The 15,257-nt window shown below is 40.3% G+C and overlaps 1 protein-coding gene across 1 annotated transcript in view; it reads left to right on the top strand.

The window, feature by feature from the left end:
* The window catches only part of LOC109988822 (inactive phospholipase C-like protein 2), a 51,063-nt gene that overhangs the window by 12,332 nt on the left and 23,474 nt on the right, over positions 1-15,257 (top strand). Inside the window, exon 3 of the mRNA XM_020640392.3 lies at positions 12,526-15,009. Coding sequence (XP_020496048.1) covers positions 12,526-15,009 — 2,484 coding nt within the window. The remainder of the gene's footprint in view (positions 1-12,525; positions 15,010-15,257) is intronic.

A 15,257-nucleotide genomic window follows, 5' to 3' on the forward strand; every position in this document is an offset into this window, starting at 1 on the left:
TATACTCTCTTATTGCCTTATCTGAGCCTTAATTTAATTAGCTTCTTTTGGTACCAAAACAATCAATTTTTTTGTCAACCATGAGAAAATATAACTGTTTACATCATGTCTAAAACTGTTTACTTTAGGCATTACTTTGGCTCATTGTTATTTGATCTCAAAACATGAAAGCTTAATAGAATCCCAAACTGAACTGCTGAGGTCAAGTCTACAGAGACTTAAAGTGGGCTGTATAATAATGAAAGACTTTTTGACACTTTATTAGTTTGTAAATGTCAACATACTCTTGATATTTCTATATTTATGTCCCAGAGAAAACAGCCGGTTATGATTTGATTAAAATCAAATTGACCACTTAGTTGTTATCCTAAGTGCCTCAGCATTGTTGTCCAACATTAAAGGGCTCCTCGGATGAATCAGCTAAACTGTTTTGCAGTATAACTATGTTGGCAGAGGTAAGTCTTGTGAAATTGGCAGCTTATATCTTCATTGCACTCACATAGCAATCGGAGCGTTTGAAGCCTGCCAGTGCTCTCAAACTGTCTCATCATGGATCCCTTATCAGATGCTGAGCTGATGCTGCTCACTCTGCCGACAGCTATTCTGAACTGTGACATGACAGATTTGCTTGATCATTCTCCGATTGAGGTCTGATCAGAATGGAAATAACATCATTTTTAGCTGTTGCAGTTATGACCTGACTTGAATAATGTGCAGGTGCTTTGAAGTTTGACCTGATTGAACGATTCAGTGGTTTCATATTAATGAATGGTGCAACAGTCTTTAGGAGGGATTGGTATTAAGAAATTGTATTTTTTTGGTACCAGTACCTCAACTCAGGGAAAGGATGGCCTGGGCTACCTACTGCTGGTTCATCCTCAGTATGAACAGTATAAACACATGAGAAGTCATACAACATCTTCACCGTCACTAGTCTGCACAATTACTAGTTGGTTAAACTAATTATTATTCTATTTTGGCCTTCAATGCCAGTTTGGAAAGAAGCACTGCCATGCAAGTGGAAGTGTTTATGGTTTAAATGCTTTTGAAAAGGGTACCCTCAGCAGTTTCACACTAAAAAAAGAAGCAGTGTTTTTCACAGGTTTGTTTATGGTGATTAAACCCAGAAGGGGAACTGAGAAGGCCTGAGATCCAGGCTTAACACCTGAAAGGTCAACTACAAAATTAAGCTGCAATGACATGCTTGTTAACTTTATATTTGGTTGTTCCTTTCTTCAGTCAACAACAAAGCGGACAAATACAGCAACCTGACAGACCTTTAGGTGTACTTTTTTTTTTAAGAATTTGTACTAATAATTGAGATTTCACAGAAAAAAACACTTCTTCAGTTAAACCTGATGTATGGTGCAGCTTTGAGTATCTCATGGGACAATTAAGTAGTGAGATTAGGAAGAGATAAATTACAGTGTTTGGACTTTTTTCTGCCTCGTCCTTGACTTATCCAGAGGAAAGGAAAGGAGTGGGTCTCATTGTAGCAACTAAGGATTTAGGCAATCTTCAATATAACATTGGCTCTGCATCCACAGTGCGGGACAGTATCCAACGACCTCAACATGGTCCTGTGGAAGATGATGAAGATGATAATATAGGTGTTTAGACAGCGGGTAGAGATATTTCCCACCCCGTAGACCCAGTATATGTGTTACTCTATGATGAGTTCTATGATGTGAGTCGCTTTTGGATAAAAGTGAATTGTAACATGTGTGCAACATAATCAGTTAAACAGCCATCTTTTAAGATGGTGTGTTTTGTTTTTTCTACTGATATCAAACCCATCAAACTTTGGAAAATTATGTCATCGCTGTGAAATAAGAAACTTTGCTGGTAACTATTCAAAACCTGATTGTGCTTGGCTTGATTTTTGGACATAGCCTACTCACTGCTTATTTGGATGTCACGTAAGTGTGTTTATATCACGGTCATTACGTGTCAATTTATTTGCAATATGAAGCTACAAGTTAACCAAAGTGTGCAAACATTAGCCTGCTAAAACCACAGGGAATTGCAGCTCAAGCCAGGGACAATTTTGTCCGCCTATTGCTCTTAATGGTGCTTAATTATGGTGCGTTCTAATACATCTAAAATACAATTTTGGAGTGCTGCCCTAATTGTTTTTCTTGTTTAAAATTTTTTCGGGATTCAGCACCCAGTTGTTTCGTTAAAAGGAAGTTGAGCGTGTTTTCTCTATCATTATTCATGCGTTCTAATTCATAACTACTTTGTGCGAACGCAAGGGGAGAGGGGTTGGAGGTGTATCACTGGAGGAGGGTGGGGGCTTCAGAACAGCGGTGTGGTGTTTGTTTAGGTTTCATGCTGGTGCTCATCTACTGGATCAAAAAAGTTGCACATTCATCCTTTGAGGAATTATTACTACAGTACATGTATGTTTTCATGATCATTTGTTCTTTCTCATTAAGTGTAAAGATATGTAAAAGAAGTAATACTTTTGTAAAACAAAGAAATATCCCATTTGTTTCTCTGAATATTTATGGGACTCCATTGGTTGACCAGCCTGCCCCCAGAAGACACCGGCTACTTTTGTGTCTTTGTTTGCAATTTAATAAAGTACCAATACTGAGTGAACGTACTAAATAACATTAGTGGATTAACAAATTAATTTGTTATTGTAACTGTGGTTAATGGCTCAATCAATATTTGGGAACATTAGAGTCTCCCTCCCAGCGCCAAGAGCCAAAACACTTAAAGCTGATGATGTGAATTCTGGAACAGTTCCTCAGAGAGCAGTTTGGAGGAAAATGGTGGTGAGCAATTAATCCGAGGCACCCAAGGCGTTTTTCCTCTGGTTAACAGTACATTTGACTTTTTTGGGGGGGAAGAAATACTGCCATGCAAATGATCCATTTATTTAAAATTCAAGGAACATTTTAATGGTTTCAATGCTTTTCATGGAGGGTTATTGCAAGACTTTTCAACCAACATATTTAAATATTTAGTTGTCTTTCTAGACTGCTCATGCTAATTGTGTTCCACTTACTTAACAATTTTGCATATACACTCACCAGTGTTATGCAATAGACTTTTTGGTCCTAAGAGGTCAGACAGTCTAGAAACAGAAGGCAGTATGGGGGTCTAACATAAGTTTCCTGTAAGAGTTGGTTTGAGGCAATAAAGAAAAAAAGAGCTACGCTATAAACAGAGTAAAATAGATTAAGACTAAAATACTTCTTCAGCATCTGCTCATGTGGAACTCTAGATATAGACGTGTCACTCTCTCTTCAATCTCTTGAGGAAATGGTAGAGCTTTAAAAGTTGACTCCCAGGGTATAACACCTCTTCACACTTCATTTGACTGATGACTCATCTCTTATGGTACAGAAGAGACACAGCTGGGCCTTCACTGGATTTAAACTCATCTGGGATTTGAGTGTAGAGCAGCTGGAGAACTAAAAAAAAAAAAAAAAAAAAAAAATCCACTTACTAAATTTAGTCTGACAACATGTACTGTTATAATACAGTGCTTCTCAAACTTTTTCTTCTTGGCCGCCTTTGGCAAATGGAACTATTTTCAAGCCCCCCCACCCCTCACCATACACATCGACATACAATAAACACACTGTCACGCTCTTTGCTAACACACTCTTGTATTTTCCGGATTTATCTCAAACATTGGCTGCAAAAAGTGTTTAACATCAAACTAACAAGCCGATTTAAAGAGAAAGCAACTAACAGCAAGACGGCAAAATTAAATCTCCCCATTTCTAACATCTGATGTAGATTCATTTTTAGCCTTACAGTTACCTAAAGTTCCTTTACAATATCTGCCATGCTTAGCGAATAGTTAAAAATTGTGTGTATTGTTTTTGTTAAGCCTTGCCGGGCCCCAGTTATAACTCCAGGCCACCTCTAGGGGTCCCACTTTGGGAATCACTGTAATACCAGTTTAGCTTTTGAATATTGAGTTTTGAATACATATGCGTTCTATTATACATAAAGGTCCTATTGTTGTTTGGTTTTGATTTAAAGAGGTCATATTATGCCCTTTTTGGGGTTCGTATATTTAATCTATGTACCTACTAAAGTATGTTCACAATAGCTAAAGTTCGAAAAAAAATGTCTGTTTTCATGTTCTGCCGCTCCATGCACCGGCTCGCTTCTGACTCTCTCTCTAAGGCTCTGAAGTGCCCACGTTCAGAGTCCCCACGTGTGCCAAGTCTGGTCTGATTGGTCGGCCTGTCGGCTCTGCCGTAATTGGTCAGTCGCTCAGCACGGTTCTCGGAAATGTCACGCCCCTTTTACCATATTGGGAATGCAGCCACTTTTGCTCCAAGGGGAGCAAAAACATTAGCACCTTAGCACTACTGTGCTACCGCAGGCTACGGCATATCGTGGGCGTGCTACAGAAGTTGATGGGCGTGCAACATGAGCTGCTGGGCTTGACACAACGAGCCAATGGGCTTAGATCAGTGATATCACACTGACAAGATGTCACACTGGCAAATTGTTTTTGAGGGGGGCTAGAATCGAGCGTTACATGCAGCTAATGCTGCAGCTAACAGGAGAACGTAGGAGAAGCTGCCTTTCCGCGGACTTTGAATTTTTGCACATAGATGTGCCTAAACATGCACAGGACACATGGAAAACACACTAAAGAGCATATAAAACCAGAAAAAGGATAATATATGACCCCTTTAAATTTATTCTCATTTCACATGTTATCATGTGTGCATATTCCCTTTAAAACCAATCTACAACTTCATTCATGACAATGACACTGCATCATGGGAAAAAAATGCTTGTGCCGTGAAATTTGGAATACAATTTGCTCAGGAATATGAGATGCAGTCTTTTTTTTGGGGGGGGGGGGGGGGGGGGGGGGATTCAAGTGGAGGGAGAAAAAATGTCCACCATGTGCAGTTTCTGTACAGCTGTGTAGCTTTTTCTGTTTTCACCATGTGGAGTTTGTAATCCTGCTGTCCACCCGTATGGTTGTTGAGCTCTCAGCCTACAGTAAGGCTGATAGCTGTGAAGTACAGACCCACAGCCCACGTCTTATTAGCCTCGAGTCCCGCTGCCCACTACTGGTCACTTGTTTTTAATTGAAGAGTCTTTTCAATCAAACCAGCACTCCACAAGCTTTATTACTTATCAGCGTACCACTGCTTTTCTTTAAATGCATTATATGCATTAAATATATGTATTATGACCTATTGAGGGAGAAATGCTTTTGAAAAGTGCTGCTACCAGCCAGCGCTGCGTTGGTATGTATCCCAGCACGCTTTGCAAAGCAGCTTCTTGCACTACACAATGAATGGAGGTGAATTTTGAATTGTTTCAGGTCACGTGCACTGGGTGTCGGTGGTGGCTGCATTGGCGGTCATGATCGCATGTGTCAGTATAATATAGTGGTCAATAATATTGATGCAGCCCACTGAAATAGATATTAAAAGTATGTTTTATAGACCAGACTTCAGAGAGGACTAAATCAGGTTAAAGGAAATTTCTAGATATGGTTTTGGCTTTGATAGCTTCATCATAGTGTCTTTTGCAATCATTTTGTTTTTAAAATTGTTATCGTGGTTGCAGTCAGAGAGTCTCAGCACCATTTCTAAAAGTCTTTAAAAAAAAAGCCTTTATATCATCATTTTTTCTATCTTACTATCAACAGGAGGGATTCTTTGTGACTCATTGCTCTTGTTTTTATTTGTCTATCAAAGCTCTTTCTGTCACACTCTTACTCTCCTGTCAGTTTGTCCCACATAAAAGATTTGTTGGATGTTGTTTTCATCCTCGTCTCCTCTGCCCATTGAACATTTCAGCTGGTTAAACACTGTCTGGTTTTTTGTTGATACAACTTGCAGGAAGATAAAGAATGCTTCGTTTGATGCAACAGATCTTGAAATAACAGTTGTTATGAACTGCACTATAGAAGTTGATTGATAAAGATATAATGCTCCTTCCACTAATTCATATTCAGTATAAGCACATGTTATCATAAACAAGTTAGAGGTCAAAAAGCTCCAGCAGTACTTGTAGTATAGAAGATCAACTTTATTAACAAATCAGACCGACGTGGCCTTCATCGGGGTCATCCTGAAGGCCACAAACCAAAAAGCATAATCCTGTAAACATTTGATTCAAACTCGATATGCCTGAAGTATTCTGACAATGTTTTTTAATGTTAAAGCCACTTTTAAAATGGTAATAAGTAGGCGTGTAAAGGTACACGTACTCGGACCGGACCGTTTCGGTACAGGGCCTTTGGTCTGGTCCACACACGGACCGATCCAAGTACGTGCAGAACAGAAGTGCTTTAATCTGTGTTCCCACACAGACCGCAAAGCGGAAGCACACCTCAGTGTGAAGGAAGGCTGCAGCCGCCGGTATGGGACACAACTTTTAGTTAGTAAATTGTCAAAAAGTTCTAACATAAACTGTGCAAACTCTGCAGATTACTAGTTCCTTGAGCCCTTTCGGTTTGGACAGTTGCATATAACCGGGATGGAGTTCTTTTTACGGACTTACTCTTAAGTTTCGTTTTCATTTTCAGCGATGATCCCGCTCCAGCAGCGCTGCTACGCAAAAGGGGAGGGGGAGACACGTCTGTGTGGGAGCATAACCTGCAGCATGAGAGAATGAACACCCTCCCTCCCCAACAGACAGACTTTTGCTAGTAATTCTGAACGGGCCAAAGCCATAACAAATGCCGCTGAAGTTCCGTATATCAATTGTTCTGCGATGAAACTACACTGTCCCAGATGTGATTAGGTTTATTATGTGCTCAAAGGGCATTCAAAAAACCTTTGGCTTAATAAACTTAAAGGTGTCACTGTAATTAAAAAGAAATATTTTTACATATAGGCTATATTAATTACTTCATTTCATTCTAAAATACTTTTTTCATTCATATCTCTTATTTATTGGAGACTCTTTTGGTTGAAGGATGCAGCATAAGTTTATTTGTTTTTACAATGTTTGATTTAAAATGTTATTAAAAAGTAACCTGAGCAGGTGTACAAGTCTGAACTGTCGATGCTGCACTGAGCCCAATGTGTAAAAGGGAAATTCTAAGTGTTCCTAATAAAGAAAAAAAAGTGTTGCATCAGGTCCCTTTACTGTACCGAAAATGTACCGAACCGAAGCTTCAAAACTTGGAACCGTACCGAACACTAGTAATAAGTTTAAAACAATATAATGGACATTTTGATTATGATATAACACATTATAAGTTTTAATGAAATGAGCTGCTTCTCTTTGTCTTTTAAGTAAGTTTTTAAGGATTACTGTATAAGACCCTCTTCAGGATAACTCTTTTTTTTGTGGCAACCAGCTTAGTGAGCCCTTTTATTATTTACTCTGGGGTTGGACTTGAAATCCTTAAAAAGGTAGGTATCCCACAGTTAGAGCTGTGGGATATTTATGAGCTTCTTAAGTAACCATGCTGTCGCCTCAGCTTGCCTGCTAGGTAGTGGTGCTGACTTTACTGCAGTCCAGAATCTAATCCAGTGCTAGAAGTGATTCAGCATCTAACCCTTGATATCTGGACAGAAATAAATTCTAACCCTTGATATCAGGACAGAAATAAATTGTTCAGCAGGGGCATGAGATGTCAGAATGTTTCCAGTTTAAGAAATATGTCAGTGTCCAAATTGAATTGGTTGTTTTATGACATCGATGTTGAATTTTATAGAGAGGGGGCCTTGAAATGGGATCATTTAATAGATGTTTATAGACACCAGGAGTGCCCGGTTAAATTGAAACAATCAGGATAGATTTTAGGCTGACATAGAGCCCTTTTTTAAAAAAAGATTTGATTTTCTAGATTTTTTATTCTAGAGACAGGACATGCGATAGAATCAGAAACCAGGAAGATAGAGAGAGTGGGGAAAGACCTGCGGGGATGAAGCCACAGGTTGGATTCGAACCTGGACCATCCACTCTCGTTGACTTTAGCCTCTGTATATGGGGCGTATGCACTAATCGCTAGGCTATGGGCGCCCCCAGAGCCGTATGCAATGCGGATGATTCTGCTTTGATGCAGTGACAGAACAGAATCAATTATTGCGTGCTGAAGTTGCTCGTAGATTTCCCACGGCTAGAGGAATACATTTGATTTATTTTGGTTTACATTGTAAAGAAGTGTATGTTAACATTGATTTCTGCCACAGAGATTCCATACCTGCAGCATTCACACTTTCTAAATCATAAAAGGAAGATCATGTTTATTTGACTACTTGTCTTCATTGATGAAAAATAGCCATAGCAGTTATGTAGAAAATTGAGGATGCAGCACGTCTTGATGCATCATGATACCCAAACGCTGACAGGATAATCATACTGGAATATAATCATAAGAACAGTTAAGATGCACAGCTCTAGATGGTGTGTTGTCTGGGATGTAGGTAGGTAGGACAGTGGAGCAGGGAGTAATGGGGCCAGTGTGATATCCTCGGTTGTACACTCAGTTCATAACTGTTCACTGAGCCTGAAAATAACGCAGGATTCAGTGCAGCAGGGGATTCAGATTCCGATGGGATCTGTGAGCGGTAAGATATACATTGTGTCTAAGTTGTTAACCAGCTTTCTCATTGTGTCTTCATCCACCTGACTAGCTCTCCAAACATAAGAGGGTTTTCTTTTCTACACATTACTAAAAAGAAAATGAAACCTCCTGATGGATAATGTGCAGCGTAAGGCCTAACTATGCAAAGATTCTCTTTGCAGGGCCATAAAGACTCCAGCTTTGTTTCCTTGCCGTTGTATAAGATAGTTTCTCATTTATTAGAACCTGTGTGGCTGCATAGTTTGTTGTTTTGGGATGTTCACCACTAATAATGCAGTGTCCTCTCCACTTACAGAATTGATTAATAAACTGGTGGTTAAACATCAAGTGGAAATGAGGTAAGGTTGTTGGTCAATACCAATGACTCAGCATGTTCTTGTAAGTTCTTACAAAATGTTTTTTTCTCACACCCTTTCATGACAAACACCCTTCCCTTTGGAACTAATATAGATTCTCAATCAAACTAACTTATTAAACCAAATATAAGACAGGGCTTCTTTTCTTGAAACACACCTGAGAAAAAAGTGGAATCATCTCATATGTGGGGTTTAGACTTGTAGATGACAATATACAATCACAACAGCAGACATGCTAGTTATCTGTTAAGCGAGTGTACTGCTCATGACTGAGGCAAGCCGTCACTGAAAGCTGCCGTGTCGCGGTGAGACATGGCGATCATCCATACACAAAGTGGCTCAAAAGTATTTAAGTTAAACAGTAAACTCCGCCGCCAGGGGGCTCTCAATCAAAACAATGACTTGATGATACCGGAGAGTTATAGGTCTGTAATCTACTTTCTTTGAGCTTTAAAAAATATTTCTTGGTCTTTGTCAAGAGAGGCTGTGCTGTTGATATCACTCAGACATTTCACATATTTCCTTTCTAAGCTTGTCTGGGTTCTTCACTTTCACATGGCTAAACAAAAACGTTAAAAACCCTGATCATAATCCACTTCAAAGATAGAATGTATTGTAGAACTTCAAGAAGTGCAGATTAATGGAGATGATTTGTATTATTTATGTTTGGAAGAATGAATATCTGATTGAACTATGAATAGACTATCTGATGAAGGTCTTTCTCTGCACCATTTAAGGGCTAATAAAGCTATTCTCATTGCAAAGGCAACACCCTGGGCCTTTTGACTTCCATCAAAGGCCGAAAAAGGAATGTTTCATAAGAAACAGTCTCCACAGGAAATAATAACAATGTTAAGACAGAGCTGGGTGTGTGCGGCATTGTTTTCTAGTTTTGCTTAAGGAAGCAGAAGGAAATCCTGAGGAGAATGCCTGGCATGGCAGCCCTGGCTATACAGCAGGAAGCAAAGGTTTCAATGAGGAAGACGGGTCCATAACTCAAGGTTAACATGAAGGCCAACATTCTTGCCCGAATCATAAGGATTATCTGCAGTCATGCATTAAAGTTTTTAAGCTCCCTTTTATGTAATGAACTCCCTATAGGCAGCAGACTGTGTAAAATAACATGATCAGTATGTTTACGTCAAGACACGGTCCATATATGGAGATGTGTTAGACTCTTCAAGTCACAGTGAATGTGCCAGTCTTTGTGATTCAGCAACAGACTTTAACGCACAGATGGGCTTTATAATGATGAATTCATGTTGAAAAAAACAATCTGACATGATATTATTTGTCCTTCTGTTATTGCAGAATTGCCCACTTACAGGCTTCAGTGGATCTGCTTATTATTTCACTTGATTGTATTTGAGTTGTGTTGCTTGTTGGGATGAAATTGTTTAGGCCTCCTTGGCTTCTGTCCTCTGCACATCTCATGCTTGATGACATACAATAATACAACTGAATGGATGTCTTAATTAAGAGAACAAATAGACAGACTTAGACTCTGTTCTCCACAGCAGACTGTTCTGTAAGTCAGAATTCATTTCCTGTTACATTTTGTCCAATTGCAAACAAGCATGATGTAGCCCAGCTTATCCCTATGTGTGTGTCTCTTTAACAGAAAGCACTGATACACGGAAGTGTGAGGAGACTGTAGGAGAAATGGTAACAAGTCAGGCAAAAGACTAAAAGGAGAATTTATAAAAAAAAACCTGCATAAATATTCCCATTAAAGGTGATTCTGTGAAAACGCGCGAGTCCATGGCGTCAAATTCACGCATGCAAGCTAACAAGCTCTGTTGAGTGAGAAAAGCGAGTATCAGTGCCTTGTAGAGCCACCTATTTCCGCATTCTTCGTCCGCCTATGTGAGCGATAGAGTGGAAAATAGAAATGGGGTGCAAAGACGGTGCGCTGCGCTGCTTAGCTTGTGGGCAGTTGGGACACTCCAATAGGAAACAATAGAATCAATCAGGCTGATTGGGTCGCTGACGCTCATTCACGTCGCGTGTTTTTAGGACAGGCTGTAAGAGGATGAGGATGTGTGAAAGAGACATGGATGTGTAGATCCAGACAGTATTGAAACAAACACATTATTCCATCCATCCTTCCTATTATTTGAACATGTTTTGTTACTTTACCTGCCTTTGTTTGACACAGTGATGTGTGTGGTATGCACACCTCAGTTTGACTACACTACATACAGATTGTGAAGGTGTTATATTTCATCAAACCCCGAAAAGAAAATAAGGATCAAGGGTTTCTGCAGAAGTGCAGCATCAGGAATTTTGAACTTGGCAACATCACATACTTGACAAAATGATTCATTGCTTTTGTACGGAGTGGTACCATTAAACTGCCACACAATGATTAACAAGGAGTCGGGTTTGGCTGGTTAAAAATTTGTGAAATGAGTTTGTGTAATCCCAAATATAAAGTGATGTTGTTGTGCTGAAGGAACTCGCTGCTCCAGAACGAGCAGGGTTCATTGGAAATGTCGGGAATGTGGCTGCTGTAGCTGTCTGGATTTGTGTGGGCGATACGCTCCTGGGGGGAGATTTTCTCTTGTATCTCCTGATATACAGTGACAGGTACCTTAAGTCACCCAAGAGAGTTGCTGCTGTGATTCAGCTAAGCAAATGTTCAGAGGCAACTAAGGGGAACCAGTATGGAAGGGCAAGGCTTGACATGCAAACATCAGAGCAGACAGGATGTTGGGTTCTCTTGTATTCTTCTGTAGAGAAGAGTCTAACCTGGATTTGGTGTTGTTGTTTAAAACTTGACAACAGAATATCATATGCAGAGTTTAAAAAGCATTTGTCGTACTTCAATGATTACATTTGAAGTATTCTAATGTATGATCGTTTGTATCCTGTAATGTTCTCTCTGTTTATTGTTTTGCTTGCTTTCTTGCTTAGGCTTTATGTGTAACTATGGTTGACTTTTATGTATTGTAAAGACCCATCTAGGGACGAGCATTGCAAATGAGCTTAGGCTACAAATGCTGTAGTGTGTGGCAACGGCTTACTTGCATACTTATCCCTATACAAAAAAACATGAAATAAATACATTCAGTTTTGAGCTGACATTTAATTTAACACATGCTTGTTGTGGTGATCAGGCAAGAGGTATCTTGAAAAAATGGTGGCCCTAAATCTGATTTAAGTTTGTAAAAACCAAACTATAATGGACATATTTGTCAGTGCTTCGAGCAGACTTTTATTTAAACAAACAAGGTTAATTTCCACAGGGGCTCAGTTGGTAGAGTCGGTCGTCTCTCAACCATAAGGTTGTGGGTTGGATACCCAGCTCCTGCAGCTACATGACATTTGTAAAACATTTAACATAAAATAGATCCTTTAAAACTCTGTTCATGTTTTTCAAGCCAATGTCTAGAACCAAAGCATCCATTCATCCTTAACTGCTGCCTTGTTTATAAAAAGGAAAAAAAAAAAAAACATGTCTTTATACAGCTGAACAGACATGTTTTATGTAACTTAACAAGATGAGACATGATGAAAAATGTATTTGAAGTGTTATGCTGTATAAATCACTTAGCGTTATTAACCATTCAACTTCTCTGAATTTCTCTTTAATCAAGCACTTTGTTCTGTTTTTTTCCCCTGCAGGATGGATCAAGACAACGTAAAGAAAGAAAGAAGACGGTATCTTTTAGCAGCATGCCCACTGAGAAGAAAATCAGCAGTGCAAGTGACTGCATCAGTGCCATGGTGGATGGCTCCGAGCTGAAGAAAGTGCGATCCAATTCACGGGTTTACCACCGATACTTTCTCCTTGATGCCGACATGCAGTCTTTGAGATGGGAGCCTTCCAAAAAGGAATCAGAAAAGGCTAAAATTGACGTTAAATCCATCAAGGAGGTTCGCACAGGGAAAAATACAGACACGTTTAGAACTAACGGAACTTATGATCAGATATCAGAGGACTGTGCTTTCTCAGTCATCTTTGGGGAGAACTACGAGTCACTGGACTTGGTGGCAAACACTGCAGATGTAGCAAACATCTGGGTTACAGGGCTTAGGTACCTAATCTCCTATGGGAAACATACATTGAATATGATAGAAAGCAGTCAAAACAACATGCGCTCATCTTGGCTAGGGGAACTTTTTGATGAGGCAGATGGCAACAACAGCAAACAAATAACAATATGTGCTGCTGTGCAGCTAGTCAAAAATCTAAGCCCTGGAATTAAAAATGTGAAAATAGAACTGAAATTTAAGGAGCTTCACAAAGCCAAGGACAAAGCAGGTTCTGATGTGACCAGGGACGAGTTTATTGAGGTCTTTCACGATCTTTGCACCAGACCAGAAATTTATTTCCTCTTTGTTCAGTTTTCCAGTAACAAAGAATTTCTGGATACCAAGGACTTGATGATATTTCTGGAGGCAGAGCAGGGTATGGCACAAGTCAGTGAAGACACCAGCCTAGAAGTAATTCAGAAATATGAACCATCTAAAGAGGGCCAGCTAAAGGGTTGGCTTTCTCTTGATGGATTCACCAACTATCTCATGTCTTCAGAGTGCCATATTTTTGACCCAGAACATAAAACTGTGTGTCAAGACATGAACCAGCCGTTGTCCCACTATTACATCAATTCATCCCACAACACTTACCTGATAGAAGACCAGTTCAGAGGTCCCTCTGATGTGACAGGATACATCCGGGCCCTTAAGATGGGTTGTCGCAGTGTAGAACTGGATGTGTGGGATGGGCCTGATAATGAACCTGTTATTTACACCGGTCACACAATGACATCACAGATTGTTTTTCGCAGTGTAATTGACGTCATCAATAAGTATGCATTTGTTGCATCAGAGTTCCCACTGATCCTGTGTTTAGAAAACCATTGCTCCCTGAAGCAGCAGAGAGTCATGTTCCAGCACCTTAAAAAGATCCTTGGAGACAAGATTCATCTAGATCATCCAAAACCTGAGGACTGTTATCTCCCCTCTCCCTTTGAACTGAAGGGAAAGATACTGCTCAAGGGTAAGAAACTGAGCACACACTGCACTGCTTCAGAAGGTGAGGTGACTGATGAAGACGAGGGGGCAGAGATGTCTCAAAGGATGAGCATCGAATCTGCGGAACAACAGACTATCGCATCCAAAAAATTCCAGCTGTCCAAGGACCTCTCTGATCTAGTGACATTATGTAAGTCTGTGGAGTTCAAAGACTTCCCAACATCTTTTCAGAGCCAGAAGCAATGGGAGCTCTGCTCTTTCAATGAGGTCTTTGCAAGTCGCTGTGCTAGCGACTTCCCAGGTGACTTTGTCAACTACAATAAGAAGTTCCTTGCGCGAGTTTACCCCAGCCCCATGCGCATAGACTCCAGCAACATGAACCCACAAGATTTCTGGAAGTGTGGTTGCCAGATTGTGGCAATGAACTATCAGACACCCGGCCTGATGATGGACTTAAACATCGGCTGGTTCCGTCAGAATGGGAACTGCGGCTTTGTGCTGCGTCCGGCGATCATGAGGGAGCAGGTTTCATATTTTAGTGCCAACACTAAAGATTCAGTGCCTGGTGTTTCTCCACAGCTCTTGCACATAAAGATCATCAGTGGACAAAACTTTCCAAAACCCAAAGGCTCAGGTGCCAAAGGCGATGTAGTGGACCCCTATGTGTATGTGGAAATACACGGCATTCCTGCTGATTGCGCTGAACAAAGGACTAAAACGGTCAACCAGAATGGTGACAACCCCTTGTTTGATGAGAGCTTTGAGTTTCAGATAAATCTCCCCGAGCTTGCTATGGTGCGCTTTGTGGTTCTTGATGACGACTATATTGGGGATGAATTTATCGGCCAGTATACAATCCCCTTTGAGTGTCTCCAGCCAGGTTTTCGCCATGTACCACTACAATCTTTGACAGGGGAGGTACTGCCACATACATTGTTGTTTGTTCATGTGGCCATCACCAATCGAAGAGGAGGCGGCAAACCACACAAAAGGGGACTGTCTGTACGAAAGGGCAAGAGGAGTAGAGAGTATGCCAGCATGAGAGTGCTATTGATCAAGGCTGTGGATGATGTCTTCAAAACAGCCATGCTGCCCCTTAGAGAGGCGACGGACCTCAGAGAAAACATGCAGGTAAGACACTGAAATCAAACTACTCTGAAATGTGTGCACGACTGAGCCAACAATTGTGGTAACTAGTAAAATTGAAGATTATTGACAGATTTATTACAAACAAACTCATGCATCTAAAAAACAGCTCCTGCTCTGGAAAGAGAAACACAAAACCACCAGGCTTGACTTGATCAGATTTGATTTAATCCTTATGTGTTGTGCAAACGTCAAAACAATTGCAGGGAATTAAGGATGATCATATCGGACCT

This window comes from Labrus bergylta, chromosome 8 (genome assembly GCF_963930695.1).
Source record: "Labrus bergylta chromosome 8, fLabBer1.1, whole genome shotgun sequence".
In the NCBI taxonomy this organism is placed as follows: domain Eukaryota; kingdom Metazoa; phylum Chordata; class Actinopteri; order Labriformes; family Labridae; genus Labrus; species Labrus bergylta.